The 26,877-nt window shown below is 44.2% G+C and overlaps 7 protein-coding genes across 7 annotated transcripts; 3 read left to right on the forward strand and 4 right to left on the reverse strand.

The window, feature by feature from the left end:
• The first annotated feature begins 1,498 nt into the window (after positions 1 to 1,498).
• MYCFIDRAFT_210671 (uncharacterized protein) lies at positions 1,499 to 3,300 on the forward strand. Its single transcript, XM_007925900.1, has one exon. The coding sequence runs from the start codon at positions 1,558 to 1,560 to the stop codon at positions 3,184 to 3,186; it is 1,629 nt and encodes a 542-aa protein (XP_007924091.1). The 5' UTR covers positions 1,499 to 1,557; the 3' UTR covers positions 3,187 to 3,300.
• Positions 3,301 to 3,426: 126 nt separating this feature from the next.
• MYCFIDRAFT_56148 (uncharacterized protein) lies at positions 3,427 to 6,571 on the reverse strand. Its single transcript, XM_007924405.1, has 3 exons — positions 6,438 to 6,571; positions 4,726 to 6,354; positions 3,427 to 4,673 (listed from the first exon to the last, which is right to left on the reverse strand). Exons 1-3 carry the CDS (start codon positions 6,514 to 6,516, stop codon positions 3,613 to 3,615), a joined length of 2,769 nt encoding a protein of 922 aa, XP_007922596.1. The 5' UTR covers positions 6,517 to 6,571; the 3' UTR covers positions 3,427 to 3,612.
• Positions 6,572 to 6,727: 156 nt separating this feature from the next.
• On the forward strand, positions 6,728 to 7,863 carry MYCFIDRAFT_214457 (uncharacterized protein). The gene is made up of 2 exons (XM_007925901.1): positions 6,728 to 6,794; positions 6,887 to 7,863. Exons 1-2 carry the CDS (start codon positions 6,736 to 6,738, stop codon positions 7,578 to 7,580), a joined length of 753 nt encoding a protein of 250 aa, XP_007924092.1. The 5' UTR covers positions 6,728 to 6,735; the 3' UTR covers positions 7,581 to 7,863.
• A 36-nt stretch (positions 7,864 to 7,899) lies between these two features.
• Positions 7,900 to 8,285, reverse strand: MYCFIDRAFT_172697 (uncharacterized protein; the record flags this gene model as incomplete). Its single annotated transcript, XM_007925902.1, has 5 exons — positions 7,900 to 8,010; positions 8,041 to 8,100; positions 8,130 to 8,151; positions 8,178 to 8,241; positions 8,273 to 8,285. 5 exons carry the CDS (start codon positions 8,283 to 8,285, stop codon positions 7,900 to 7,902), a joined length of 270 nt encoding a protein of 89 aa, XP_007924093.1.
• A 1-nt stretch (position 8,286) lies between these two features.
• Positions 8,287 to 9,406, forward strand: MYCFIDRAFT_214458 (uncharacterized protein; the record flags this gene model as incomplete). Its single annotated transcript, XM_007925903.1, has 1 exon — positions 8,287 to 9,406. The coding sequence occupies one exon, from the start codon at positions 8,287 to 8,289 to the stop codon at positions 9,292 to 9,294; it is 1,008 nt and encodes a 335-aa protein (XP_007924094.1). The 3' UTR covers positions 9,295 to 9,406.
• A 14-nt stretch (positions 9,407 to 9,420) lies between these two features.
• MYCFIDRAFT_77191 (uncharacterized protein) lies at positions 9,421 to 10,430 on the reverse strand (the record flags this gene model as incomplete). The annotated part of the gene is made up of 2 exons (XM_007924558.1): positions 9,421 to 9,967; positions 10,057 to 10,430. 2 exons carry the CDS (start codon positions 10,428 to 10,430, stop codon positions 9,421 to 9,423), a joined length of 921 nt encoding a protein of 306 aa, XP_007922749.1.
• A 930-nt stretch (positions 10,431 to 11,360) lies between these two features.
• Positions 11,361 to 12,687, reverse strand: MYCFIDRAFT_194919 (uncharacterized protein; the record flags this gene model as incomplete). Its single annotated transcript, XM_007925904.1, has 5 exons — positions 11,361 to 11,439; positions 11,798 to 12,174; positions 12,475 to 12,494; positions 12,544 to 12,581; positions 12,683 to 12,687. 5 exons carry the CDS (start codon positions 12,685 to 12,687, stop codon positions 11,361 to 11,363), a joined length of 519 nt encoding a protein of 172 aa, XP_007924095.1.
• Positions 12,688 to 26,877: the final 14,190 nt, after the last annotated feature.

Here is a 26,877-nt window from a genome sequence, read left to right on the forward strand (position 1 = left end):
CCACAATGGTTGGAGGCAGCATGTTAGAGATGATTGGAAAGGATTTAACCGGGGGGGGGGGGTGTTTCGCGGGGATTTTCTTTTTTTTTTTAGGATTTGAATTTTATGGATGGTATATATGAAGGTTAGGGTCGGTGGGTGGGTTTTGGTTTTGAGAGATACACGATGTCGGGGTTTTTTTTTGATTGAGTGCCGGGCGAGGGGGTATACGATCGTCAGAATGCGATGCTCAGATTTCGAAATTATGGTGCGTTGTCCGCGTTATCGTCGTTCTTCGAAATATGATGAGGGTTGTTAGGAAAAATGGATATCGAGTTCCGCCTGAGACATATCTGCTATAGGATAGCGCGAATTCAGATCGCCTACCTCAACATCGGCTTCGTGTCTTCATATTTAAGTCAATATGAAGTTTTCAGAGCGCATTGGGGTCGTTGAGAATTGATATACATAGCTAGTTGGTATAAGTATTCCTATAGAACATTAGCCAGCGAGCGGGATTTCATACATACCTTTGTCAAATCTGCAGCTTCAAGAGATTTCTATCCACGCATCTTTGCTGAAATTAATGCCACTCGCACTCCTCTCCGCCTATGTGGTCTCGCTAAGTATGGCGGAAAAGGTCAAGTCATTACAGCCTGATCGGAGTCGGGCCTTACAAGGTACAAGTGCAAGGACCAGAACGGTGGCTCGGACCCATATGCGCCAACTCAGAACCGCTTCGTAGCTTGTGGTAGAGCTGGCTCGAATGACAAGGCGGAAGATTTTTGTCATGGTCGCTGAATGGACACTTGCAACTGTGAATGCTTTGCTGACTCAAGTATGAGGTGGGTGGTCTGGAAGACATGCATAGTCTCAGTGCACAGATCACTCGCATAGCCGGCCAATGGTTCGTGTGTAGCCTTGGCAGCCCGGGTGAATGTTGTGATACGTCGCAACAACGGTCATTGCACCGCACTTCTCTTGCCAGTTTGTCCTTTCACTCCACCACGAAAGCCGCATCATCACCGCCATAGCCTTTCTGCCTTTCTGCCGTTCTCCATAGCCTCATGCTCGCAGCATGACTTTCGCCCTACGGAGCATGTGCCGCTGTCGGGCTCGCGGAAATCGACCGTCGGCCAGAGCGGCAATGCAAGGAAGGGAGGGCATTGGGCGGGGCATCTGCCTCCGACACTGCTTGCCGTGATGAGCTAGCACGCATATCCATATCAGCTTGCGGAAGGTGAGCACGAGATGACTAAGTGCCATTGTGAGAAAGACTGTTTTTCAATCCATCCTCTCTTCTGTTCACGAGTGCTACCAGTAGAGTCCAGAATCAGCGACAGTCCCACAGCGTAACCATGTACACAGCTTCGTTCGCCTTCTTCGAGGCCTTGTGGGACGTAAGTGGAAGAGACACAGACGGTATCGTGACAAGCTACTGATATGTCAAACCAGGCAGGCGTCACACATGTTTTCGTCAACCTGGGATCCGACCATCCATCCATCATCGAAGCCATCGTGAAGGGCCAAAATGAAAAGCAAGGACAGTTTCCGAAGATAATCACATGTCCGAACGAGATGGTGGCCCTGTCGATGGCAGACGGCTACGCGAGACTCACAAACAAGCCTCAAGCCGTGGTCATCCATGTCGATGTCGGTACACAGGGTCTAGGTGCAGCAGTTCACAATGCGAGCTGTGGAAGAGCGCCGGTGCTGATCTTCGCCGGTCTTTCGCCATACACGATCGAAGGAGAATATCGAGGGTCAAGAACAGAGTACATCCACTGGATCCAAGATGTGCCAGATCAGAAGTCCATCGTGGCTCAGTACTGCAGGTACACGGGCGAGATCAAGCGAGGCAAGAACGTCAAACAGCTCGTCAACCGAGCTTTGAGCTTTGCCGTGTCAGAACCAAGAGGCCCGGTCTATCTGTGCGGCGCAAGAGAAGCTATGGAAGAGGAGATTGAGCCGTATTCGGTCAAGCAAGAGCATTGGACACCGGTCGAGCTGGGTGGCTTGAACACGCGACAGTTAGAGCAGGTTAGCAAAGCTTTGGTTGAAGCGAAAGAGCCACTGGTGATCACAGGCTACTCGGGTCGAAATCCTCGTACCGTGGATGCGCTCGTGCACCTTGCGGATACCGTGAAGGGCCTTCGAGTACTGGAGACTGGCGGCAGCGATCTATGCTTTCCCCACAATCATCCCGCTTCGCTCGGGCTACGATATGGCAACGATGAAAGCATCAGAACCGCCGACACGATTCTTGTTCTCGACTGCGATGTGCCTTGGATCCCCACACTGTGCAGGCCTCGCCCGGATGCAAAAATCTTCCACATCGACGTCGACACGCTCAAGCAACAAATGCCCGTCTTCTACATTGACGCTATCGCGAGATATAAAGTCGACTCGGAGACAGCCATCGCGCAGATCGTTGGATACATCAAGTTGACCATGCAAGACATTGTGAGCTCACAGATTTTCGAGGATAGATGGACAGCACTTCAAGCATCCTATAACGCTCGACTGGAGAAGATCGCTGCTCAGGCGAAGCTGGGCAATGATGGCACTTTTGGCCCCGCATACCTCGCTCGCCAGGTCCGCGATGCGTGTCCGCCAGACACAATCTGGGCCATTGAAGCCGTCACCAACGGACCGACCGTCACAGATCAAATCCGACCCACGATCCCAAACTCGTACATAAATTGCGGTGGTGGAGGTTTAGGCTGGTCAGGAGGCGGCGCCCTCGGCATCAAACTCGCAACCGACTTCGAAGCAGGCGGCATCAACAAAGGCAAATTCGTCTGCCAAATCGTAGGCGACGGAACATACCTCTTCTCCGTCCCCGGAAGCGTATACTGGATCGCACAACGCTACAACATCCCCATATTAACCATCGTCCTCAACAACCAAGGCTGGAACGCTCCACGAAAATCTCTCGAACTCGTACATCCGCATGGCGAGGGCTCGAAAGTCGACAATAAGGCTTTGAATATCTCGTTCGCTCCTACGCCGGATTATTCGGGAATTGCGAAGGCTGCGTCGGGTCATAAGGCTTGGGCTGGTGTGGCGGGTACGGCGGAGGATTTGGCGAGGCTTTTACCGGAAGCTGTTGCTGCGGTTCAGAGTGGGGTTTGTGCGGTGCTTGATGCGCATTTAGATGGGCCGGAGGGGAAGTATCCTGGGCCTCAGGCGGCGTTGGTGGGCTGATGCAACGTCCATTGTCGAGCTGATTGATGCTGTAACGGTTGATGCGTGGGATGTCTGCGTAGAGGCAAGATTTATATATATAAGCCTAATCGAAGCTTAGCGCAAGCTTAGAATACTTCTCTTGATGCTCCATCACTGTCTGTCTCCATCGATAGTCTCTCAATCAGCATCATGAACGCTCACCTATAATATGTGGATGGCGCCTCGCTGTCGAAAATGGCGGAGAAGGCAGTACATATCCATCTTTCAAAAGAAATTCTAATTTCAGAAATGGGACATGTAACGACCAATTCCTTTCCATTTCCATTCCATTCCATATCGCTAAGCTCGACGACTTTTCTATTCTGTTGCAAAGTCTGTACCTCCCATCATCGCTGCCTGCCTGACGCCATGACGCCCAACTTCCAACGTCGCTCAGCTTCGAGCTCAAGCCACACCACCAACGAGCAATTGTGCAAGACCCTCTTCTTCACTCCTTGCTGTAATCTTGACTGTTACCCCAGACTTGGCACTGTATGCCATCCGTACCGTGCTGGCAACCTTGCCGCCGGTGACGGACTTGCCATAAAGCTTGAGCGTGTGCGTGGATGTTGACAGCGCGACTTCCGTGCCTTCGAGAGGCTGCATGCCAAGAGTCTTGATCAGCATTTCGACGGCATCCGTAATGGCCTTGGCATTCGACAGCTGTAATGTCTCAGATGCCTCGGTCTCAATAGGTAGGCCAGAAAAGATGTTGTCAAATGAGCCAGCGAAGGCAGGAAGTATGTAGTCGGCACCAGAGAGCTCGAGATCCTCGACCTGATACTCGTCTTCGTATCCGCCCTCCTCTGGCTCGCCTGTTGAGGGATCCATTTCCTTGAGCGTGAATTTGAGGACGTTGGTAAAAGATGCTGCGACGGGCTGGTCTGCAGGTCTTGTGAAGGACACGTAGACGGTACCTGGCTCGTCGGTCTTGAGAAGCTCGGCGGGGATGATGAATCCATCATCGACAAGCGGCGACTCCTCTTCCTCCTCGGAGCCGGAAGGTGTGCAGATGACCGTGACGTCGGAGAGGACGTAGTCGGCGAGAGTGTTCTTGATGTTGAACTGAAGCACGACATGCTCTTTGAACAAGTGCTTGACGGCGCTGACCACATATTCGGTTTCTGATTCGGTAAGGTCGATAACAGGCGAGCTCTTGAGCACGCCGCCGTATGAGGAGAATTCGGGAATGGCTTGCAGTTGCGAGGCATAGTTCTGTGTGGCAGCAGTGGCGGTCTCGGCGACTTGTGCTGCAGATGCATCGGTCTTCTTTGGTCCAACGGTAGGCGCCTTGAGGGTTGGCGTGGCGGTTGTGAGCTTCTTCTGTCGGTCCTCGGCGAGAGACTGTTCTCGTGATACAATCGGGACGTTCGAGAAGTCGAAAGGATTTGCAAAGGCCTCCGCGCTGCCACCATTGACGTAGTGCGCGAGTTGGTCTTCAAGGACAGGCAGGGAGAACATGGAGTCTAGAGAATGTCAGTCAACTGCGGCAAGACCATGAACATCGACCCAGCTCACCGTTTCGCACGAATTTGGCTGCGACCTCATCATCTTCCTCCTTCATCAGGCGAAGATTGAGGGCAGCACGGTCACGAACTTCGTCGTCAGTATCGTCCAAACATCGAGTGAGCAGCACGCCAACACTGCGCTTGACTTCTGGATCCTTCTGACCCACGCCGAACTTGGCCAATGCAGTAACAGCAGCAGCTCTCACGATCGCATTCTCCAGCACGACTCGGTTGTAGATGTATCGGATGTACTTGGTTGGCTGCATGGTCTTTGGTCCTTCCATTCCCAGCACGTGCAATATTCGGACGGCAAGCTTCGTAAACTCGCAGTCCTCAATGAACTCGCAGAGATGCGCAAGAGCTTCTTCTTTGCTTTCTGGGACGAACTTGATCAGATCGAAGATGCTCTCAACGACTGCACGCTTGAAGTCGTAGCCACCCTCCTCGCGCAAGATTCCAGACAAAAAAGCCAGCATACGTGCTTGCTTGGAGGGGAACTTCAAGCACAGAGTTCGGATGGCCTCGACTATGGTGACTTTGAACTCGTCGGTGATCTCGGACATGAAAGTGCTGATCTGGGTCATGAGGCGGTCGACCGAGGACTCATTTCCAGTCTTGAGAAGAGTAGTGATGGCAAAGGTTGCAATTGAGCGGTTTGAGTTGGAGATGAGGGATTCGATGTCTGGGTTACATTGTCGTACTGCGTCTGGCTTGAACGAGGCGAATTGGTGGAGGATTCGAATGGCGGCGAATTTGGTGACTGCTCGTGGAGATGTGAGGAAGAGCTGCAGGACGTGGATCGCTTGGCCAATCTCGGCATCTGTGAGGTCGGACATATCGCAGATGGCCTTGGCGGCTTCAAAGTTGACCATCTCGCTCTTGTCCCGCAGCCATTCATCCAGCAACTTCATCATTGGCTTTCTCAAACTCGGGTCGTCCTCCGCAAGCTTGGCTGCCAGTCGCACAAGCATGACTCGGCCAGCTGGGCTCTTGACCACACCAGCCGCACTATACTGCTGCACCATCTTGACCAAAGCCATGCGATCGTGCGAGCGCATCTGATAAAGCAGACCAATTGCATGGTATTGTGTCATGTAGTTTGTGTTCGCAGCAGCTAGGTTGTGTGCTGAGCCTCCAAAGCCCATAAATCCTCCTGAGGATTTAGCTGAGCTGGCAGCCTCCTGTGTCTCGCTCTGCCATCTCCGGACGATATCCCTGGCGATTGGTAGTAGGTGGTAGGAGCTGACCAGTGCTGCGGAGGAGACTGAAGGCGTCTTGTCCACAATAGCAGTCTTGATATTGCGCTCAATTGCTTGGACGGTACTGGCGTCGATTATGCGGCATAGCGCTCGAATGGCATTCGCTCGGTAGACAACATCGCTCCCTACCGCGGTATCCTTCATGATACTGCTCGTGACCATGATGACATCTTCGGCGGTGTTGGCCAGCTCCTTGATGACCAGATATACCATCTGTCGGAGGGAGGCATCTTTGTTCTGGAACAGCTTAGAGATGGCGAAGAAAAGGGTGGTGGCTTCGTTGGTTGGGAACTTCTCGCCGGTGAAGAGGAGGAGTGCGATTTTGGTAAGGAGGATTCGACATCTTCGAGGCGACACGGGCGATGTGTTGAAGACTCGGGCTGTATGGAGAAATGGATATAGTCAGAAATCAAGGCGGAAATAGGGATAGCTGGCATAGCATTCGGGTCGGGGAGCAGCTCACCTTCTTGGAAGACGGAAGTCCTGTCGACCTTCACGATTCCCGCGTCGTCTTCGTCCTTTTTGTATTGCGCCATGGCCATGTTGGGAGGGATGTTGATTTCTCCTTTACCAGTGCATCGCCGAGATATAATTCATAGAACTGCTGCTAGAACTACCAAACGCTGGCTCTGGGGAAACAGCGACGTTGCGGGAGGGAGGCTTGGCATGCGGCTCCGAAAGTCAATCTGAACCAAAGTCACTGCCTACAACGACACGTAAAAGAGTGCACACTCTCCTCACCCTAACCCACACCCAATACAATGAATATGGACATGCCAGTCAACGTCCCTGTGGACGATCCGAACGCCGACACAGAATGGTAATAATCCTCAGTCACTTCTCTGCCAAAATGGTACAGTGTTGCGTCGCGCAAGCTAGAATGGTTCACCAATACTGAGTCTCGGTCCTCAGGAACGACATCTTGCGGAAACATGGTGTCATACCAGAGAAACCACCGTCGCCGACACCTGCCATAGAGGAGGCCTTAGTCCAGGCACGCGAGCTGGCACATGAGCACAGATTAGAGGGAAAGGACCTGGATGAGCTGGACGAGCTGGAGGATGACGAAGATGAAGCATTCCTCGACCAGTATCGGCAGAAAAGGCTGAATGAACTGGCGACACTACAGCAAGCGAGCGTCTACAACCAGGTCTATCCAGTGCAGAAACCAGAGTATTCGAAGGAAGTCACCGAGGAGTCGAGCAAGGCCTTCGTGCTTGTCTTGCTCACCTCATCAACTGGCACAAATCCAGAGTCTCAGCTCATGATTGAGCTGTGGCGAGACTTGGCCAGGAAGTTTGGCGATATCAAATTCTGCCAGATGCAGGCCAATCTCTGCATAGAAGGATATCCCGATCGCAACACACCGACTGTGCTGGCATACAAGGATGGTGAGATCAAGAGGCAGTTGGTGACCTTGAAAGAGCTCAATGGCGTCAAAACGTCCATAGCGGACATGGAAAAGATACTGCTTGGCCTGGGAGCACTGCAGCACAACGACTCGCGTCTCAAGAAGAAGGAGGAGGATGCTGAAGAGGTGCCGAGGAGAGGCATATATCAGAGCACGAAGAAGAAAGATGATGACGACGATAGCGACTGGGACTGAGGCGCATGCCGGCCACGAGAAGGACCTTCTCTCTGCTTTCCAAGAGCGATAGCGTCTGGCTATGCAACGCACCAAACCCAATCTTCCACACGTCGTTCTCTCTGAGTACATCCCGAAAGTCTCACGCCTCATGGGCGCCTTCTCTTCGCATCACGAACCCACTGGAAAGTGACACAAGCGCTCTGCCACCGCTACAATGCAGCAGCAAACTGCACACGCTTAGATATTAGACGACGGCTTGTGCTCTAGAAAATGGGAAACCACAAAACAACGCTAACAACCTATACAGTCGCATATCACACTATACTCCCGTCAATCATTATTCGATGATCGTTTGGAATGCTGAATCGTCTCGGGACGTATTGCCATCGCAAGCATTTGTACCCAATACTTGGCACAAATTCACACTCACACTCACACTCACACCCACCTAGGGCTAACATGTGAGCACAGCTTGCACGTGTGAACGAAGCATGCATGTGAGTATCGGAACTTGCATGTGAAGCGTTGAGTTGGCCTCCTGACACATGCCATGCGGGTAAGAATGACTTGACTTCGACCACTTTCCAATCTGCAATGCAACATCTTCCACGCCACATCCAAACAACATCCAGCGCTTCAACATCTACCTGCCTACACCACATCCAAACGTCATCCAGCACTTCAACATCCACCTACAATACTACACTTACATTGCTGAGACATCATGGATTCGGACAGCCACGCTCTAAACGACATCGACATGCCCGAGTACCCAGCGCCTCAAGTGTACTCTAGTCGCCATTTGGACCCAAGTATCCTTGAGCTCGACGCCAACCAAGCCGTCGCACTTGGACTTCCGGCAGTGCCACTCCAACGCTTGCCATTTGACGATGATTGCGGCGGCTCGAGATGGGTAGAGAAAGAGGACTTTGAGAATGCTCACCACCGTGACTTGTTCCGACTTCCAACGCTTAACGAAGCCAGTACGAAATTGTCCACCTCGGCAGAACGTGAGGAAGACGTCAACGTTGACAAGGTCATTGGCGAAACTCAGCAGCTTGGGACAGGCGCTCGCCAAGACTCAGTCTTCGAAAGGTACAAAAGGCGGCAGGATTTTGACGAAGATAGCGTGATGATGGGTCAACCTGAGAACAATCAAGACACCGCCCGGGTCCGGAAACGCATAAAGCGAGATCATCAACTCGCTAGTCCGACCACAGCCAATTCTCTCTATACTCAACAAGTCAATCTCAAGTTAGAGGCTAAAGGATCTCAGCATGGCTCTCAAACCGACCCGATCACGATCGAGGACGAAGAAGACGCTCCTCAACCTACCCTAAACATATCTCAGTCAGATCCAGACATTATCGACTCCGAACCCGACGAGGGCGATGCCACTAGCACCATCACCACCAACCCCTCTTCCTCCCGCGCCCCACCAGGCACCTGGACCACAGAACTCCGCAGCCTGATCAACGAGCTCCGTCGTCCCAACGGCCCCTTCAACACCAACGGAATCTCGTGCGCGAAGATCATCAAGGCCCTCTATCCAAATTTCACACTCTCTCACTTGTCTGATCAAGAGCTTGCCAAGAGAGTCAATGCGCAATGGAAGGAAAGAGACTATCCGAACAAAGCAGATTGGGTTCGGATTCGTGGAATGCGGCAGCAAGATGCGCAGCTGAGAGATGATCTTAGGGCCAGAGTCAGAGGGACGGGGATTTTGAGTTGAATTGAATTGGAGGCGGGTAGAGGGGTGATTTTGCTTTGATTGTGCTTTGGAATGCTTTTGAAATGGCCTTATTGATAAGTACGATAGAACTTATCCAGCTACGCCTACGTATATTTAATAGTTCCATCAGCCCCACCCTGTTGCTCGGCGATCGTCCGTAAATTGGGGAGATTCATCACTGGCAAACGCAGCATACGAATCCAAGAGTTCAATCATAGCGTCCCGCACCTCAGTCTGGAGTTTCATTGCTCTGTCTCGTGCGGTCTTCCCAAGAGAATCTCTAATCAGCGGGTTTGCCCCGTAATCAAGTAAAATCCTTGCAATGTCGAGTTTTCCGCGCTCCACAGCTTCGTGCAAAGGTGTACCTAGGCCGAAAGCTCTTTGCAAGAAATAACACTCTAAACCCTGGTACATGACGTTATTGATCGGAGGCTTCTTGTCCAGAATCAGCTGGACAACCTCGTCCTGATCTTGCATGTCCCTTCGAGCGGCGTAATGAAGCAGTTGGCCGAATGAAATCGAGCCTCCACGGCTGAAGAGGAGTTTGATTACATCCATGGGCGCGCTCTGAACAGCTACAGAAAGTGGGGTCAGGTCAAGATCACAGACTGTGTTGGGGTCTGCACCATGGTCTAGAAACCATAGTGTCAAGTTGTAGTCCGATACAACCATCCTACGTGATGATGTTAGATGCAAAGCCCAAGTTCGTTAAATGAAGGTGCAAAACCTTATGCCATAGCGGATGGATACGCAGGTCCTAACTTCGAGTTGATAGCCCAGCCATAAGTCAATAGAATCTCGAGGATTTCGGTATTTTGAGTGTATGTTGCGATCTTAATGTGCTCTTCCACTATCTTCACTTTTCTAGAAAGGAGGAATGTGACGGCTTCAGCGTGCTGATGCTCAATCGCAAAGTGGAGAGATCTCCCAGGTGCCTTAAGGTAGTTTTCCGCTCCATGGAGTGTCGAAAGCTCGAGCATGGCGACCTCGAGCGCGACTAAATCCCCATGGAGTGATGCATCTTCTGCCCTGTTGATGGCGTCGAGTACTGAGTCATTGATACCGGCATCGATCGGAACGTATTCCATCCTGGCATGGAAGTCCAGTTGCGCAAGTGCTTGCTGCACGTCAGACATGATGGCGAGTATGATGGCTGTGCCGAAGCTGGAGGGGTTGATGTGAAAGACGAGGTGGGCGAGCTTGCGGTTTTTACAGCTTCTAGACATCAATTCTCGCGGGACCGAGAGCATTGAGACACAGATTCGCCTGAGCCACTTCAAAGGCTGTTTAAGGATCTTGCATTCAACTCTCTCAAATTCGGAAGCAAGTATTAGCAAGACGTAGTCTAGTTTGGAAGACTTGGGCCCGCTCTTTGTCCAAACAATCCTTTAAAACGGCGTTGAATTTGTGCATGTCAATTCTGGCTCGAGAGATCTTAGGTTAGAGCTAAAGATAAATTCATGGACACACTTCAGAGATTGATGCTTTTTAATGTGGCACACTTTAGCGCTCACTTGATGTCGAAGGTAGGTAGATTTCTTGTTTCGCTCGTGCAGGAGGCATCGCAAGCGGACAATGAGAAAAGGAGAGCGCCCTTCTTCCGAAGACCCCATGGACGAGCTTTGTGTGTTTACGGTGGCCAAAGAGTCTTGGATAGCGGTGCTGTGGAAGAACAACAGAGTCGACGACAAATTCAGCTTCAAAGTTCGGATCGCTCCTCATGTGTCATCTCGTCCACACAAGGATGTCGTCGTCTCAACATGAAGGCAACACTGTGACGTATTTAGCACACGCACGAGTCAGTCTTCATAACCATAACTTCGTACCTGTTGCCCTTCACTTGCCTTTGCCAAGACTCTTATAACTTCAATTCTCTTCCACAAAAAAAGCAACAGCCAACTTAAGACACTCCCAGTCCCCCACTGATACCTTGTCTGAAAAGGCGAACGCAATGATTTCTAGAAAACCTCCATTTCTTTCTCGCCATTGAAATCCGAAACACCTGACACAGACACCCTGGTCTTAAAACGTATGAGAGCATAATCATTAACGGTCAGTGCCTCGAATTACGACACAGCGATCGTCAGGACTGTGAACAATCGCGGACGAGTTGGGCTGAAGTTGTATTGTAGTGTATGGTTCATCCTAGGTTTGTAGTCAGTAGTCAGTAGTCATCTGCGGTAGGAAAAGTTTCATGAGAGAATGGGATAATGCGACATTCCAAGGAAAGCATATCTTGAAGATGTGAAATCTCTGCTCTTCGCTTCTCGCGCTCTTCTTCCTTTCGCAAATTTCCTTGTGGCTCCGCTGTCGACTGCACCATCAACGCATCATATCAACGAACACCGAAAGCAAAAGTCGGAAGCTTGGAAGACTCGTCATCATGCGTACCACAATCGCGACACTCCTGTTACTCTCAGCAGGCAGTTTGGTAGCAGCAGACGCTTCACCCGACGACCGACCAGGCGGTGCTGCTAACATCGAAAACGCCATCACATCTTACCTTTCGCAAACGACACTGCCACCGGCAGTGACATCCCTTGCCAACGCTTTGAACTCAGCAGGCGTGACAGGACCAGTTGTCATCAACCTGAGTGCCACCGGAGGAGACTCAGGAGAGTCATCAAGTGCAAGGCAAACCGGAGACAGGACGAGAGATTCGGAGGGTGTGGCTGCTGCAACTCCAGCTCCACAATTCTTGATGGCCGGTGCCATGGGCGCAGTTGGAGCGGCCGTACTTGGGATGATTTGAGGAGGGCGACAGTATGTTGAGCAAAGGTTGGCCGTTTTAGGCCCGACTAGAGGGGGTGCCTTCACGGGTAATGTGCATGAAGCGAAGGTGTTCGGTGGTATTTGGCGTTTTTGGCTTGATCCGACGGGCTATGTAGCAGGGTGAGATACGGTATGCTTCGATTCCCAATTGTATTCATCGTTTTCCAGGAGCAATCGCGACAGAAGTTCTTTGTAGCAAGGGGTTTGAAGTCGCGATACACCCAAGACGATAATTAGATGTCTCCACAAGACCATGATTTGGCCTGTTTTGTCTCGCATTTCGCGCTCGCAAGATTGCTGTCTTATTCACATCATGTCAAGAACACCTTGTGATAATTGCCGATGGATTTGCGTACTGGCCAAGGCAGCTGCCAGCGCCAGGCTCGTCGCGTTTTTAGTAACTCTCACCTTCGAGTGGACGATGACAGCTATATCACGGTCTTGCCAGCAGCGCCGTACAGTGCTCCCCAAGCATACCATAAGGTAGAGGCTGCTGCTTGCGAGCTTCGAGGTAGCTGTCAAGATCGTCAGCGTTGAGGCTCTACACCTACATACCCTTGCGGATCTGCTTGTTGTCGGCCGAGCTCGCTACAGTACCTGCCAGCAGCTATCACACCTCATCATGCTACAGTATCGCTTCCCAGCGCATATGTTGTCAATGCATCCATGTTGAACATGGAACAGCTCTCGTGGAGATGAGGAGTGCAGATCCGTACCATACGCCAAAGCTATGCAATATTCTTTAGATGTGGATTGGCTGCCAACCTTGGCCGGTGCGTCTGTCGGCTTACTCGTAAAAAATGGGTATCTTGGTGCTGGTTGTGCGGCCAAGGCGTCTACCTCCGAGAGAGGAACTACACCGCTTTTTTAGTAGTTTCTTAGCCTTTGGTCCTCTGTTTTATATATAGAATCCTCTACTATCCTATAGATATCGTATCGACGGTTTTCTAGTAGTATAGACCCTTCTTAGGTATTATCACGTATACTATACGTCTTACTAAAATCGATAGTAGCCTATAGAAGGTTCTAAAGTCCTCTTTCGCTAAGGGCTATACTTCTAAGTAGAGAATTGCCGAGACTCGAGTCCTAATAACTATAAGGTTAGTATATCGCTATTAGGTTAAATAGCGCCTATTTAGAGAGTTATATCTACCTAATTATAGTACTAAGAAGGGTAGTAGAAGGCTTTTGCTAGCGGTAGAAGAAGAGTAGCTTTTTAACCTTCTTTACGATAAACCGTATACCTTTTTCTTTAAAATAATCTAATCTCTTATTAAAACGAGTTTCTACGACTTTAGCTAGTTAATAAAGGTAGTAAGGGTATTAATTTAAAGCCGAGTATACTCTATATAGTACTAAAGAAGATATAGGGTTAGACTCGTAGAAGGTAGTAGATTAAGGCGAAGGAAGGAAACCTATTACTTTAAGCGTTATAGGTTATTAGATATATAAAGTAGCCGGTTAATCGATTAGTATTTATTAATAAGACTACCTATAATTAGAAGACTAGTTAGCGTAAGTATAGATAGTTACCTAAAGAAATAGCTTGTATCTAGTACTAATATACTAAGCGAGAAGTAAGGTAGTTAATCCTACTAGTATTTACTATATACGGCTATATACTATATACGTACGTATACTAAGGTAGTAAGGTTTAATTAATAGCGAGCGCTTTTAAATCTAGCTAGTCGAAGAAGCGCTACTATACCTTAAAGATAGTCTACCTATTATCCTATAATCTTTATTATAGAGTTATAGATAATACTAGTATTTACTACGTTACGGAAACTTTTTTACTAATCGCGACGATCCTATCGATAGGATCGCTTAGGATCCTTAGGATCCTTAGGATCGTACGTTAAAGATCTTGTCTAATAGGATCGTCGCGATCTAGAAATTCTAGCAAATCTAATCGTAGTTAGAATTTTATTCTTTACCGTCCGACTCGTATATCGAGTTAGGCTTAAGTCGTCGTAGGTGCTAGTACTAGTATTTGAATTATATTTTCTATCGGATCTGTATATTATACGATTATTACTTCTACTAATATCTAACGTTTATACGTATACTCGGGTAACTACTATTATTTATATACGTCTACTACGTATACTAAGTTAGTACCGACTTAGCGACCGACTCGTATAGTATTAATAGATTTCGTTATATTATATAGGGCATCTATTTATTACGGTTAATAAGAATGTATTCTATTCGTCCTCTACGGCTATATTAAAGCGATATACCTCTACCTTCTTTCGTTTGTTTCCTTTCGACTTCTTCTTCTCTTTTACTATATATCTCCTAATTCTTCGATCCTACGTCTCCTCGTTAAATACTATCTCCTTAACTTTGCCGCCGTCCGCCTCTATATCCGCCTACTATATCTACTCCCCCTTTTCTAGCCCTAATATATCCCTAACGCGATTACTTACCGCCGCGAATAAAGTCTTGTCTATTATATAAGACTAGTTAGAATACCTACTGTTCTTATAGTAATTAGCGCGTAATCCTTCCCTATTATTATTACCGCGGTATATCTATACCTTTTATATTAATTGTCTTTAGTTCTATTATATTCTATTGTCTCGGTTATACTTATACCGTTGCCTCCTCGTACCGAAGTAAACGGATTAGTAGCCTCCGTCGGCTCCTAATCTATCGCTTAGAAACTACTCTATAGTATAGGTAGTCTAATATCGTTTTTCTTAGGTAGGGCCTCTGCCTCCGCTAACTTATCTATTATATTATCGCCGGCTTTAAGTTGTTTACTTAATTGTTACCCGGTAGACGCTTTAGGACCTATCGATTATATTAGTAGGTAAGAGAAATACGGCGCTCGTAGACTACTCTTACTATAGCGCTCGATCGATCCGCCTTTATCGTCGGAATCTAAAACGACGTCGATTGCTATAAGTATATCGATATCGTTACGTACGCTCTCGAAGTTATTTACTAATAATTTAGGGGTATCCTATACTCTGCCTATATACTGTATATATATCTTCTACGCTTTCGATAACCGAAGGTTACGAGTAGATTAATCCGTCGCATTCTACGTAGTTATCCGATCTAGGAACGGCTAGTATATTAACTTATAATCTAAGGCTAGCTAGATCGCTTTACCTCTAACTTTAGTTAAATACGACTCTATCGACTATCCGGTTAGTATTCTACTAAGTACCGTAGCGGTAGATAATATTATAAAAGGGGTAACTTTATAGTAGTACTATTTAATATGTGTCTTCTAGCCTCGCCGATCCTACCGGAGTAGTATACCCGCTCGACATTTGTATATAAGCTTACTAAGGTAGCGCGTAGTATATATCGACCGTTAGCTATTATCTAGTAACTATACTATTTAAGAGAGGGTTTTACTAGTTTCTCGTTATAGTACTCGAAGATTTAGTTATCGAGTATCCTCTTAGCGTATACTATCCTTTTTAGAGTATTAGTTATTGCGATCGGTACTTAGTTTATTAAGGTCGATCGGATATAGGTATTAATATAGCCTCGCTCCTTTCGTATAGCTTCTCGTAACTATTCTAATATTAGTCTCGATGCTATTATATTAGGATCTCTACCGACTGCTTAGACTACGTCTCTCGACGGTATATAGCTATCCGGCTATAGCACTATTATACGTAAAGCTAGTAATCGATCGTAGTTTTTACTATATACCTCCTTAATTGTTTCGTCTACCTATACTAGGGTTTAAATAGTAGGAAACATCGTCTTATATCCTCTAGCCCTAGTTAACGTAATAGCGAATAGTTTATAACGCGTCTCGTTATATAAGATTTGCTCCCTTACTTTAAGTAAGCCCTTCTTTCGATTTAAACGTTCTTTACTAGAAGTCGTTAAGCCTTTGTCTCGCTTCTTACGTCGTTTTAATAGCTTTATATCGTCGCTCTAATCTGCCCTATCGTCGCCGTACTTCCGTTTTAGCCTTACCGGATCTTTGCTATTCTTGCCCTTATACTAGTTACGTTAGTCCTCTATCGCCGTACTCTAGTATACGTTACCTTTATAAATTTCGATCTAATACTAGTCGCTATATATAAACGAGTCTCCTCTCTGTTTTCTTCTTCGAATCTAGTATCCCTATCCGACTCTATCGAGTTAGATAACGACTTAGTTCTATATTTATCTTCTTCGTAGTTGCGACCTATCCTAAGTATATTATAACGAGTAGTAGTATTATTGCGAATCTAACGTAGTATATATTAGACTATACGCGTCTTCGTGCTTGTTTACTCTTCGAAAAGGGGGGTATTAAATTGCGGTTTTATCTTCTACTCCTATATAGACTACCCGAGTCGCTATCTATAATCGCTTATTAGTCCTATCGGATATGCCCCGCTAACGCTAAAGCATAATCGTAGCCTATAGACTGTTCGCTATTTTCGTATCTTATCGACGCTAGCCCGATTCGGTCGCGAGTCGGATTCGGGAACTATTAATCTAGTGCTATTATTAGTCTAGCGGTAATTATTCTAGTCTATACCGACGGTATATAGCAACACTATCGACATTATACTAAAGCAATCGGCGTATTTAGACTATTTATTCCTCGCTCGGTCGCTACTACGGTATATATAGATATATATTCTTTATCGGTAAATTAATTAGCGTTAGCTAATCCGCTAGGTCGAATATATACCTTCGAAGCCGCCTCGTAGTATTACGGGTTAGTTAGAACTATCTCTATCGGCGTATTTAGCTAATTCGAGGTTAATAACACCGTAGAGGCCCTATACTCGATAGATGTAATTCGAAATAGATTAGCTAGAGGTATATAATCTACCCTAGCCTAACGACTGCTAGTCGTAGCCGATTTAGCCTTTCCTTAATTATCGCGCTACCCCGAGTCCGCTATCGCTATAGCGCAATTAGGGTACTTAAATATAGGCCGAGATTAAATAGATAAAGGAAGAGATCGCGGCGCTTAAGACTACTATACGTAATATGCTTACTATATATTAGTATAAATTGCCTAAGAGAAGAAATAGCAGCGAATAACTAGAGACGAAGGGAAGACAGTTAAGAAGGAAGGGAGGACGAATAGAAAGCACTATATACTAGGGCAGAGGAGGTACTAAAGGCGGAAGATAGAAGAACCCCTAAGAGGGCATATAGGATAATAATCTTAGAACTCCTTAGAGGACTGAAAGCAATCTACAACTAGGCAAGCTACGTAATTATAAAGGTAGCTAATATAGTTGTAGCAAAGATTACGAAGAAACAATAGGAGACAAGCCTAAACTACCGCACCTAGGTAGTAGTAGCTAGTTAGGAGGCGCTAAAACCCCCGAGGACGGTAGTTAGAGTCTATATTACGGACCTATAGGAGCAAAAGGAAATCTAAGGACTTATAGGGAAAGAGATTATAGAGAGAATTGCAGTTAAAGAGGTAATTAGGGCTAAGAACGAAGGAAAAGGGGTAATTAAGCTATTTATAGCACAAGAGCAGGACAAAAAGAAGCTAGAAACATAAAAAGAATAGACAACTAAGATAGGGAAAATAGCAAAGGTCTCCTAACAGCAATTTATAATTATAGCCTATAGTATAACAAGAAGCTTTAAGGAAGAACAGGATATTAAGAGCCTATAAAGACAAAACTAAGCTATATACCTAGGCCTAAAGATTACAAAAGTAGTATAGATTAAAAGGAAAATCGAAGAGACTAAGAAGCAGTCTTCCCTAATTATCTAGGTAGGGAGTATAGAGCAAGCTAACATAGTGCTAGACTAGGGGTTGTTCTAGGACTTTAAAAGATTAGAAACAGAGATATATAGAAGCAACTATAGGATAATGTAGTACTTTAAATATCAATACTATAGACACTTAGTAGCTAAGTATATAAAGACAACTAATACCTGCTCCTATTATATAGGGGATTACTAGGTTAAAGAATGTAAAGTATACAAGGGAGAAGCAAGATATATATACTATACTAAAAGATACCCCTCTTAGGCGAAGGAATGCCTAGTAAGAATATAGGCAGCTAGGAAGGTAAAGGAAGCTAGAATCAATACCCTAAAAAGATATACAATAAGCTAGGGCAGCTAGGTATAGAAGCAACCTAGCTAAGTGCTATAAAAGAGGTCTAGATAAGATAATGGATTCACATTTAGGGCCTTACTAGCACAAGAGAGTCACTAGTAACTAGGGAGACTAAGATACCTTAACATTATAGGAAAGGAAGCAGGGCAGACAAAGCTTAGTCAAATGTTGGTCTAAAGTAAGGGAAGACTAAAGGAAAACTTATAGGGAAATAATATAGATAAAACCTAATAAACATTGCAACATTACTAAACATTATATAGTACAATATTAATAAGAGTAAAGACAAGGTATAGAGGAGCTTCCTTTAAGTACTAAACCTAAAAGAACATTATATTATAGCAATCTAAGAGTCCTAGCTTAACCTATATACAAAGAGACTAGCAACAGTTAAAGACCCAAGATACTACCTAATTATCTATAACTAGGGAGCCCTAAGGATATACATCTATATTAGCAAGGAGATAGATACAGAAACCTAGCAGGCTATACTATAGGAGGATAGGGACCTAACATTAGTTTAAGTAGAGACATCCTAAGGTACACTCTAAGTCTACTATATATACAACCTACTACTAGACTTAAGAAGCAGTACCTAACTGAAAACCCTAGAAAGACTACCTAGGGTTATCTAGGGGAATACCTACTAAATCCTACTTAGGGATTTCAACCTCTACTACCCCCTCTAGGGCTTAGACTTTACCCTAGCTTACTACTTCCTAGTAGGAAGACTAATTGATATATTAGAGAGGGAAGGAATAGAAATTGTTACCCTAAAGGGACTAATTACTTAGGAGGCAAGAGGAAGCAGCAGTACACTAGACCTATACTTTGTATTACATTAGATTAGGAACAGGATTACAAGATACAGGGTCAACTAGGAACTAGAAGAATCATTAGACTACTTCCCGGTACAGATTGAGCTAAATATCTAAGCTAATTAGGAAAGGGAACTAGAGGAGAAGCTTAACTAGAAAGGTGCCTAATAGGGTAGGATTAGGGAGGAACTAGAAAGGGACCCAAAACTAGAGGAACTCTTAACAAAGTACCTACTAAGGCTAGAGGATATTAATAAGGCAGTAGAAGAACTAATAGGAATCCTAAAACAGGTAGCTAGAAAGCATACCCTAGTAAAGAAACATTTACTATACTAGCAACTATACTAGACTAGTAAGTATATAAAGAAGGTTAAAGCAGTAAGGAAGGCTAGGAGGCAGTAGACATAAACCTATACCTAGGAAGTATAGGACAACTATAATAAAGCCTACTAGGAAAAGAAGATCTAGATTAAGAAAGACAAGATACAAGAATAGAGATCTATAATAGGAATAATTATAAAGAAACTAGAGGAGATATAGAGGATAGCTAAATAGGCAAGGAGACCTAAATAGGATAAGGATATGCTACTACAATTCCCGGACATTATAGACTAATAAGGACAAATATAGACTATAATAGAAGGGAAAGTAAGAGCCCTAGGCTAATACTTCTTCTATAGAAAAGTATAAGTAGACCTATTAGATATAAAGGAGAAAGAATAAGAGACTCTACTACTAGGTATACTAAGAGACACCTAGGTCAAACCCGAAACTATTAAAAGGATCCTAAAGAAAATTCTAGGCAATAAGGCACTAGGAGAAGACAAGATCCACAATAAACTTCTAAAAGTATATAGGAAGGGGCTAGCCCTAGTACTAGCTAATATCTTTTTACAAAGCCTAGCACTAGGACACTACCTAAGACTATTTAGGAAGTCCCTAACAGTAGTGCTAAGGAAGCCTTAGAAGGAAGACTATATATAGCTCAAGGCCTATAGACTAATAGCCCTACTTAATATAATAGGCAAGGTGCTAGAAAAAATTGTCGCTAAAAGGCTAACAACCTTTACCGAGGAAAGGAACATCCTTCCTAAAGGCTAGATAGGAGGAAGAAAGAAGAGGTTAATACTAATAGCTATAGAACTAATTATAGAACAGATCAAGCATATCTAGTACTATAGTTAAAACTAGGTAGTAACCCTCCTCTCCCTTAATATCTTAGGAGCCTTTAACAATGTCTCCTATAAAAGGCTCCTATATATACTTAAACAGAAAGCTATACTAAACTAGATAGTCCAATTTATCTAGTCCTTCCTATAGGAAAGATCAATATAGCTTATTCTAGGCAAATTCAAATTAGACCTAATGCTAACTAAAAAGGGAATCCCCTAAGGATTAACACTCTCCCTAATCCTCTTCCTTATCTTTATAGTAGACGTACTCCTACTCCTAGAATTAAAAAACACATTAGTATTAGGGTTTATAGATAATACAAACATCCTAGCCTAGTCTAAGATAATAGAAACCAACTATAAAATCCTAGAAGAGAAGTACTAGGAGTATAAAAAATAGGCAAGGAGGCATAGAGCAAAATTCGCCCTAGAAAAGTACTAGCTTATCTACTTTAGTAAGGCTAAATCAACCTACAATATAAAGCAATCAATTACTATCTAAGGCTTTGAAACCCAACTATTAACAGAGCTTAGGGTACTAGGGATCTAGCTAGATCTAAAACTAAATTAGGGACTATAAGTAAAGAAGGCAAAGCAGAGGGTAGATGCTAATATACAATCCATTAATAGGCTTATAGCCTCTATATAGAGGGCTACATTTAAGAAAGCTAAAGTTATATACAAAGCAATTGTTAAGCTAGCAATACTATATAGAGCACAGATATAGACAGCCTAGGAGAAAACACTAAAGAGGATTAAGCAACTAGTTAGTAGGTCCTAAACCTAAAGCCTAAAGAAAATCCTAGGAGTATATAAAACTATACTAATAAGGGTAGTGGAAATAGAATTAGGGATCCTACTAGTCAAATAATACTTTAAGGGACTAAGACACTAATATATAGCAAAGACAATAGAATACCTAGCCTAACAGACTATCTAAAAGGCACTAGACAAGATAAAAGCCTAGTATATTAGGACTAGGAGGCGAGATAGACTATAAATAACTCCCTAGAAAGTCAAAGACCTAGAGCAATATAGAGTCTTAATAAGAGAAATGCTAGAGAAAGAGCTTTAGGGACTAAATATAAGGCTAAAGGAAGACAAGCTAAAGGGAAAGAAACAAAGCCTAGTAGAATCAATTACTAGACACCTATAGGAGCAGGAATAGAACAAAACACAAGTTAGACTAGGAACCCTAAAGGTACTAATCAAATTTGGTTAATATAACTACTAGCTCTATAAGGACCTAAATAGGGCCGAGGCAAGCCTAGCTATCTAAATCAGATCTGAACATATTAGACTTAGATCTTACCTATTTAGAAGAAACGTCCTAGGAATTGAAAGCAGAGCTTACTAATATAGCTACTAATCTTAGAACCCTAAGTATATACTGCTAGTCTGCCCTTAATAGTTAGAAGGCAGAAGTAATTAGAGACTAAAAGTAATAGAAAGGGAATACGATAAGCTAATCTAGAGCAAAGAAGACCTAAAGAGGATAGTAAAGTAAATTATTAAACAGGGATTTATACAACAATTCGCACTAGTAAGGGAAACTAAGGAGTAGATAAGAAGGAGGGAAGAAGAGGGGGAAAGAAGGGCAGGGCAGTAGGCAAGGTAGTTAGAGGGTAACAACTATAATACTAGTATACCCTAGAGGAAGGAAAACAAGGAAACGAGGAAGATCAACACTTATAAATAGGATAGGAGGGAGGTTTTTACCAACTAAGTTGGTTTCCTACCTAAAACAATACATAGAAACAGACCTGCATAGGCCGAAAGGCACTATAACAGGCAAATGAAATATCTATCTATCTATCTATATATTAGTATATATCTAAGATTAAAGCGTAGTGCTTAACGTAGCCGGGGCATCTTACCTTCTGTTTAATAAATAGATTAGTGCCTATTACTATTAGAGTAGGACTTCTATATCGGACTTAGTAAAATTAATTATTTATCTTGCTTTTCTACGTTTATATTTACGCTCGTTCTGCCTCCTTAATTTGCCTATAGATTGTAAATCGCAGCTATAGGCCTCTGCCTAATATATCGGATAGACTAGCTCTCTACTATCGCTCGTTATTAATTCGAACGTATCTATGTTAGTCGCTTATCTAATATAAGGCGTCGACTCTAGCTTCGAAACTACAATCTACCCGTAGCATCTTAACTAATCGTTCGAGGTCTATATTATCGACTCCTACTAACGCGCGGCCTCTAACTATAGGCTAGCGATAATCGAGTTTATATAGTCGATATATAGGTTTTACCTTCCCGTTCTACTCTTGTACTATAACTATGCTCTACTATACATTATTTAGCACGCGGTACGGCGGCACCGCTCTAGATCCTTCTAGCGTCGCTAGTCTAGTATCCGTAGATATAGCAATTTCCGCGCAATCGCTAGTATCGCCGACTCTACGTATTATTACGCGTACCGTTTTTCGTCTCGTCTATCGGCGATAATTAGAACAAATCTTATATACTAGGTACCTAAACGCAGTCTGTCCCTCTACTATACGGATCTACTTTACTACCTTAGGGAACTCTTCTTCGTATTTCTCGTCTATTAATACTAGATCGTATAGGTAACCTTGCGTCCTTCGGCGTTCTAGTAATAATAGTAATCGGAACGTGCTACTAATCTAACTAGACTCCTAAATTAACCTCTCGACGCTAGCGTAAAATGCGTAGTATATCGACGGCGATAGGCTAAGGCCGCGGGTAATACCGCCTATTAAATATTAATCGCGAGGTAGTTAAGTACGTAGCATTCTCGAAGGCGGTAGTTGTATATGTAGCGTAGTAGAAAGTCGACGTTAGTTAGTAGTAGAAACTAGAACTACTCTAGTCGCGGGGTTTGCTAGTACTAACTCGGGCCCTAATTCGGTGTCGAATCGGGTGCTAAGCCTACTAGACAACTTCTATATCCTCTATTACTAACTTCGGTAGCGGGTTCGGCAAATTACGTTATCTATTATCTCGCTTCTTAACCTTACGCCTAGTATATTATGTTGCTACGGATTTATATACGGTTGTTTATTCGGCCTCCTACTTAGACTACTACTCTAGTATACGATCTATAGAATATTTCGATCGTTTTATACCTTTATTTGCTACTCGTTATAGCTAAATATATGCCTTTTCGCCGCCGATAGAGTTAGTAGCATCTATAGAAAACATACTATCTTAATCGTTAGCTCGAACTATCTATATACCCTACTCTCGGGTCCTAAGACTAACCGCCTTACTAGCCTATACCCTCGTACTATAGCGGGTCTAGTCTACTCGCTATCGTATAATAATTGTTAGTTACTATAAGGACATAGATCGGTTAATTTAGCTATATTACGTAGCTTATTAGCACTCGCGTCTCGCGCCGGCGATCGTAGTCGCAACTCTACTATAGATAGGCTTATATTTATATCGCTAACTTTCGATTACTTGCTACGTAGTACTATATTTACTGCGACTTGTTAGTCCTGTATCTAGAACCGTCTATCGTATAGGGGTTTATACTACAACGATTATCTGTAGCCTTATTACTTCGGTTACTAGTTGCGTAACTAAACTATTATATACTTAAGCGCTAGATACCTTACTTCGTCGATTTATTAGCTAGTTAGGCCCGACTCGCTAACCGACCCGGTTACGAGGCAGGTATTTAAGGTCGTTACCTTTCCTAATTACTGCCTTCTTTAACATTTACTATTAACTTATACTAATATACCTGTTCTATATATATGTACCCCCTTAACCTCCCTATCGTACGTATAGTATATTATTTCCTTCGCTAATGCCCTATTCTAACTTATATATAGGCCGCACTATGTAACTTAGCCGTCGTGCTCGACTAGCGTTAAGCTAGTATATATAGACACTTATTGCATAACGTAACTCTAACGGCTCGCGTTAGGGTCGGCGGGTATAAGCAGCTCTCCGCTCCTATTCTTACCTCCGCCGACCCTAACGTATAGCGAATTTTACTACCTCTATTAGCTTTTCTGCTACTCTCGGATAGTATACATCGTTGTCGATCTATAGTCTCTAACCTCTGCTATATAAGTATTACTAATTAGTATAACCTGTTATATACTAATACTATATACTAGTTATAAACTCGTCGCCTACTGCCTTTACCGAGATAGTAATCTCTACGAATGTCGAGGACTAGCTAAATAATAACAAGCTACTAATTAAAGCCTTAAATAACGGTAAAGACGTCCCTAAATATATTATACTAAACCTATATAGTATCGACAAGCCTATTCTTACGTTAGTAATAAATAGGCTCCTTCCGTATCTAGAGAAACATTTTTTATTTAACTAGTCGAATAGGAAGTAGCTTCGCTAGCCCGTTAAGGGGTATTATAAGCAGAAGAAAAACACAGTATACGCTATTGCTAGCAACCTTACCTATCCTACTAAACCTAGACGTAGGCTATTAATGCCCGAATAGTACTTTAAAGATCCTAAATAGGCTCCGAAGTAGTACGTTAGGGGAATGCTTCCGTAGGACAATACAAATAGTCCGAATAATAAAATTTAGAGGTCTATAGTCTACTTAGTATACCGCCTTATATAGAAGGTTATAAGGGACAAGTTTACCCCGCCGGCTAGTAATAATACTAAAGAGGAAGATGTATCCGAGGGCGAGACTAATAGATCCTAATAAACTACGCCCTCTATACCTAAGCGTAGAGCAAGTTCTGCCTCTACTAGTAAGACTAGTAGAGCCGGTCGGGTATTTAAGAGGATAACGCTAGGAGATTTGTACGGTAGCAAGGATACTAATCTAGTAATGTCCGACGCGCTACGCCCTATTAAGCCGGACCGGGCTAAGATTACGTTATAGTTTAGTATTATCGACTAGCAGTTACCTTTAACGGTAGACTACGAGGTATTTAGCTTAAATTAGTCTATCCTACAATCGAAGACTTCTAATAATATTAGTATAAAGGATTTGTTACGGCTCTAGCTCGTACGAGAGTTATTACTATCGTCCGAATAGTAGAAGTACGAATTCTTCGTAGTAATCGATCTAGCTCGCGGCCCTAAAGGTCTTTCTAAATATAAGACTAATCCGATATTCTACTCCCTAACTATAGAGATATATAATAGCTTAGATACTAGGATTTCTACTAGACTCGATTTCCTCGTCGGCAAAAATATAACAGACTATACTAGGATACCTTCTATATATCGTCGACCGTCCCTACTTAAGGCTTCTAGAACTATCGACCTAACTTAGTACAGTACTTCTATAGCCGGTAATCCTGCTAAAATTAATGTCGGTTAGGGTCTATAGTCGCCTACGAAATCGGCTATTAAGCAAGCTAAGGACGACCGACTCGCTCGTAAGGATCGCGCCGATTACGAGCGCTATAAACAGCTTATCGCGGATAGATTCTAGAGGATATAGGAAGAGTAGGAGGCAGCCCGGTAGGCAGCCGCGCGAAAAGCTATAGCCGACGTCGCTACGGATATAATAGCGATTTAGTAGGCTATCGACAAGGCAGTTAAGGAGGTGCTCCGCGATAACGGTTATAATAGGAATACTGCTTTACTTCTAGTCGCCCTCGACGATTCGGTTCGAACGGCCGTCCGTTCCGTATAGCCCGATATAATAGAGTATACGGTAAAGGCCTATATTGCTTCTACTCTACCTAAGATATAGCACGCTTTAAATAGACTAGCACTATCCCTAGTATAACCTCCGGCGTAGACAAATGCTAGTAATAATACTAAGGACGATAGAAAAATTAAATCGAGCAAAGCCGATAATACTAATAGTAAGAAGGCCGGAGATATAATCGACTCGAAGCGAGATCGAATTCGCTAGAAATAGATCGAGTCGTTACCGAGTTAGATCGTATCGCTACTAGATCCGAATAAGCCCGAACTCGCCGTACGACTACCGGGTATATAAGTAGAAGTCTAAGCCGATCCTCTACCGATCTAGACGTTAGTAGGTTTTGTCGATTAGATCTCGTCGGCAATACCTAGCTAGTCGATAGATTTAGATATAGAAACCGACGTCGAGAAGCAGTTATCTAGTAACGTATACTCCTACCTCGACGCTAAGAACTTTAAGTTAATATGCGATTTTAGACTACTCGATCCCTCTTAGACTTCGCTACGTATAGGTATTATTCCGCCTAGTTAGAGATCGACTTGTCCGTTAAAGTCTTACTAATTCTATATAATTACCTAGACGCTTCTAGCTTCCGTTGCTAGCGCGGACTTCTATATCGGCGGCGTAGACGTAGATATAGGCAAGACGGTATATACTTTAGGGTACGTCGCTATAACCTCGATATAGTAGAGGGTATAGAGTAATAACGGGCTATTAACTGCTAACGCCTATCCTTTTCGGCTATCTAATTCGTCGGTTAACTTAGGACTTCGGCTAAATAAGAAAATTACGTTCGATCCGTAGGTATTAGCTAGCGGTATAAAGCCGGTTATCCGCCCTAGCGTTTACGTTGTCTGTATTCCGAAGCAGCTAGCCGAAAACTAGATATATAAGATCGACAACTTTATACTACCTAGAGCTATATTCGTATACGTATATCTTATAAAAGACTCTAGTAAGCTAACGAAAGATAAGAGACGTAATAGAGCTAGTCCGTAGAACTACAACTAGGTCGTATATATCGATAACGTTCTTTATCTCGATTATATAGCGCTCCCGACTCGGCTAGAACTAGAATAGGTGTTCGGTATAAAGGTTATAGATAAGTAGTAGTTAATAAAA

Source organism: Pseudocercospora fijiensis (assembly GCF_000340215.1).
Source record: "Pseudocercospora fijiensis CIRAD86 unplaced genomic scaffold MYCFIscaffold_2, whole genome shotgun sequence".
In the NCBI taxonomy this organism is placed as follows: domain Eukaryota; kingdom Fungi; phylum Ascomycota; class Dothideomycetes; order Mycosphaerellales; family Mycosphaerellaceae; genus Pseudocercospora; species Pseudocercospora fijiensis.

Bases quoted from the DNA above. Each gene is read 5' to 3' on its own strand.
- MYCFIDRAFT_210671 (XM_007925900.1), top strand. From the start codon at position 1,558: ATGGTGGCCCTGTCGATGGCAGACGGCTACGCGAGACTCACAAACAAG.
- MYCFIDRAFT_56148 (XM_007924405.1), bottom strand. From the start codon at position 6,516: ATGGCCATGGCGCAATACAAAAAGGACGAAGACGACGCGGGAATCGTG. The intron at 6,355-6,437 runs GTGAGCTGCTCC...TTCTCCATACAG, and splicing joins GACTTCCGTCTTCCAAGAAG to CCCGAGTCTTCAACACATCG. The intron at 4,674-4,725 runs GTGAGCTGGGTC...GACATTCTCTAG, and splicing joins AGCCAAATTCGTGCGAAACG to ACTCCATGTTCTCCCTGCCT.
- MYCFIDRAFT_214457 (XM_007925901.1), top strand. From the start codon at position 6,736: ATGAATATGGACATGCCAGTCAACGTCCCTGTGGACGATCCGAACGCC. The intron at 6,795-6,886 runs GTAATAATCCTC...CTCGGTCCTCAG, and splicing joins CCGAACGCCGACACAGAATG to GAACGACATCTTGCGGAAAC.